Here is a 3,875-nt window from a genome sequence, read left to right as displayed (position 1 = left end):
GAGAGAGAGAGAGAGAGAGAGAGAGAGAGAGAGAGAGAGAGAGAGAGAGAGAGGCGGACACTTGGTTCGGTGTCATCGACTCAGTTCATACTTACTTAGGCTACTTCATACATACAAGTTAACAACATACTTTCTCTCACCTTGATAGTATATATACACCTGTGTGGAATAAAATAGAGATTGTGTAGCTATGCATGAGAACTTCGGACTGAGAAGGGAAGAGGTCTTCACACGTGACTTTTCTGTAACAAGATTACTCGATGGATTGTTTTTCAAGAATATTTTAGTTCCATTCAACTCTATTTTCGGCTGTATGGTTGCACATTTTCGCCCTCTTGTGTTGACACTATGGCATTGCAAGCCATCCTTATTCAAACTGAATGTATCATTGACTGTATTATGATATGTTGATCTGCATTAAATAACATGTTTCACTTACTGCAGATTACTGCTTTACTCAGGAGCTTATCTGAGATAACTAGATGATATTAATGCATCGCATATGAAAGTCATAGTGATTGTGTAGCCATGATTGATGTTACATAAACATGATTGCTGCAGAAAGGCTACTGTATACACACACCCACACCCACACCCACACACACACACACACACACACACACACTTCTCAAACGTCAACAGTGAAAGAGGAATGCTGTGACACAGGTGTGCTCCTCCTCCTTAAGTGACAGGACAGTATAAACCAGAGTTTGACATACACACTACATACACGCTACATACACACTGCATACACACTACATAAAAATGCCACTAATTCCTTGGGGCATTTTCAGACAATGTTGCAGCCGTGCTCCTCGCCTCCTCCAGTAAAGTGATAATGAGGCCCAAGCCCGGCTAACAAGTCGAGTGATATGACTCCTGTGTACGTGGAGTCCTTTACACTTTTAGATGTTTTGAAGTGCACATTTTTTTTTATGTATTTATGTGTCTTTGTGGAATGTGTGTAAAATGTTTTTTATTCTTTCTCAGTGTCTGTTTCTCAAAAGGGACAACATGAAACCTTGCACTGTCCTGTTCAAGCCATTAGACTGTGATTGAATAAGGAAATAATGCACATACACACACTCATACAATCACTTGTTATCAGCAGTTATTCTATTTATTTCTCATATTTCGCCTTCATTTAGGAGTTCACAGGTGGTCCAAAATACACTAGTCCTGCAAAACAAACATCTGGATTGTGCGTTCTTAGCTACATGGCCATATTTAGTATATTAATATCACGAGTCACAACGTCAGCTTCTTACTACAATAGTACCCATTACAACATAAAGCATGCTGGGTTTTGTCCTTCATTTAAAGTAGTTTGAAAAGTGTTTTGCTGGCAAGTGTTGTGCGTCTTAACTAAAAGCTGCTCACAAGCATTTCCTAATTTCTTCCACTAACCCATTTCTTTTTTCACACAATATAATGAAATAATTTCACACATTCATAAACATCCTTCTAACCCTTTAGAATCAACATGTGTTTTGTAAAAGCATTAGTAAAAGGAGCATTGTACTTATACTACTATCCTTCATTATAAAACATATATTATTCTTATGACAAATAATGCAGACATCTTATGAACAATATTTCCTGGGAGCTTATATCACACCTAATCTTGAGTATTGACAGACAATTGGATTCATAATTCATAACTGGGCTTTCTTAAAAGGTTGTAGGTCATTTTCAGTTTTCCAGTGATGGCACTGTCCGTGACTGCACCTGCGACACTGTGGGACACATACACACTACATATTGGTCCCTTAAGTACTTACAGCAGTAGTACTGTATTTCTTCTTTTGGGTTTAGATTTTGGGATATTGTTGGCGAAATGGTTCAATTAACCAACATGAAGAACCGATATAATCCATTTCAAGGGGATTATCATTGTTCCCGTGGCCTTCGGGCACAGGTCCATCAACAAAAATGTCCACATTTCTAATATGTCATATACCTCATGACCTCATTTCTGCAGTATTGGGTAAAAAGTTAAATGCTCCATCATCGTCTCATCTTCATCATCACCATCACCATCGCAACTTTCATTCAACTGACCTATGGGTATGCCACAAGAGAATGAAGCATCTTCATGTACTCAACACCCTCTCCTTTTCTTCAAGCATCTTTTTTTCTAAAGCAGCAATCTTGGATCACCTCCTCCTCCTCCTCCTCCTCCTCCTCTCCATCATCACATGTCCTCATTCTAAGTCTCTTTCTCCTGTAGAGGAAGGCTCGAGCGCACTCTCCGCTTCTCTTTAAATCGACCTGAGCGTGACACCTTCATGTTCCTGCGGCACGTCTGCTCGTTGAAGACCGACTCCAGGCGGGAGTCGTCGTAGGTGTCATCGCTGGCGAGGCTGGAGCTCTCTTGTTGAGACAGGGACTGGTCGCCGGTGGTCTTGGAGGCTGCGGGGTCTTTTTGCTTCTCAGTCTGTTGTGCAAAAGGATCAAAGTCCGGGTCAAGGGTGTGGGGTGTACTGGTGTCCTTAGGGCCTCCGCTCTTCTTTTTGGGCAGGAATGCCTTCCACCATGGGATCCTCTCTGTCATCTTTGACTGAAGGGAGAGACCTGAAATAGGAAACAGATACCATCAGTAACTCTTCCCTTCTGCATCAGTATTATACATGTCATTTCATCATCTCCATGCTCTGATCTGGCCCCTGATTTACCTTCCTCTAATTTCTAGTAAAACATCAAATTGTCCTTGTGTCATGTTTTGGTTTTCCAAAATATTACTCTGACAAATTATTGCCCTAATAATCACCATGCTCTATATCTTTGTCCTCACCCTCATAATCATTACAAATCCTATTTTCTGTTAGGATACCATGATTTGACCTCTCTAAATTTGAATGTGATTTAATTTCACCTCTCTTGTGCATCACTTTCCACTGGTGAGACAACTACTCCCGAACTAATCCTAGAATAACCAGTGTAACCTTGTTTACATTTTCTGTAAAACTGGTTTAATGAGTCGTGAAACAGAAGAGCAAACACAAGCCGTGATTCACAGGTGAACAATGCGCAAAAAACTCTCTCATTAACACTTACCCGAGCTACAGTAGTGTAGTGTGTGGACACTTCAAGCAACCCGAAGTATAAATGTAACACTTTGAATTGCTCCGAGGTATAAATCCACAGGACAGCTCAGTGTCTTCTTATTCAGTGGTGACCACAACTGTGACAGCAGTCCTTCAAGGGGTCGCAGCAGTATCCATTTTACGCACGAGCCAGATGTCCTGCTGTCTTACATCTCCCACCTCCAAACAATTTGATTTTTTTCCTGTTGCTTTCGTCGAATATCTCAACTCTTCTTCTACAATTCATGAGAATGGCACAAATGAGTTGACAAATTTATGTGGAGGGACCTTTCTTCCACTGAACCAGCAGGTTTCCGCCTCCGAAACTCTCATCTCGGAGCACCTGTCCCCACTCCTGATTGGATGAACTCCCAGGGTATGTCACGTGTGCAACCGCTCAGGTGAAGCCACTGCGATGGTAGGCGAGGCTTGTGGTTGCGTGGCAACATACCCCACGGGAGCGTGCGCCTCTTCAGTGACAGGTAAAGGTAAATAACCCATTGTATCACCTGAACCCAACCCAAGCCTGGGAGCCAAATTGTGTTCCAATTTTGGACGCCCAGTGTTTTGGGCCACAGTGGATTTTACGCTGTCATGCAAAGGAATACAAAGGGATAATTATGTGTTTGTTTAATGAAAGGTATTGATAGCCACCGACCAAAACAGGTTGTAGGCTAGTAAGAAGCACGGTTAGGCTACATGGTTTAAATGAGACCCTGTGCAGACATTACCAGAGGGGACAGGAAGACCTAAGGTGTCTCCTGAAATAACATTACTGCACTAGACGTG

General features: G+C 41.9%; 1 protein-coding gene across 1 annotated transcript; it reads right to left on the bottom strand.

Moving 5' to 3' along the window:
• Window positions 1–1,098: 1,098 nt before the first annotated feature.
• On the bottom strand, window positions 1,099–3,440 carry LOC116701526 (proline-rich protein 15-like protein). The gene is made up of 2 exons (XM_032535266.1): window positions 3,058–3,440; window positions 1,099–2,574 (listed from the first exon to the last, which is right to left on the bottom strand). Exon 2 carries the CDS (start codon window positions 2,552–2,554, stop codon window positions 2,210–2,212), a length of 345 nt encoding a protein of 114 aa, XP_032391157.1. The 5' UTR covers window positions 2,555–2,574; window positions 3,058–3,440; the 3' UTR covers window positions 1,099–2,209.
• Window positions 3,441–3,875: the final 435 nt, after the last annotated feature.

Source organism: Etheostoma spectabile, chromosome 14 (assembly GCF_008692095.1).
Source record: "Etheostoma spectabile isolate EspeVRDwgs_2016 chromosome 14, UIUC_Espe_1.0, whole genome shotgun sequence".
Classification (NCBI taxonomy): Eukaryota; Metazoa; Chordata; class Actinopteri; order Perciformes; family Percidae; genus Etheostoma; species Etheostoma spectabile.
Note: the sequence above shows the minus strand (reverse complement) of the source record. Positions and strands in the feature narration are given on the sequence as shown.

Excerpts from the sequence above, each read along its gene's own strand:
- LOC116701526 (XM_032535266.1), bottom strand. The coding sequence starts at position 2,554 with ATGACAGAGAGGATCCCATGGTGGAAGGCATTCCTGCCCAAAAAGAAG.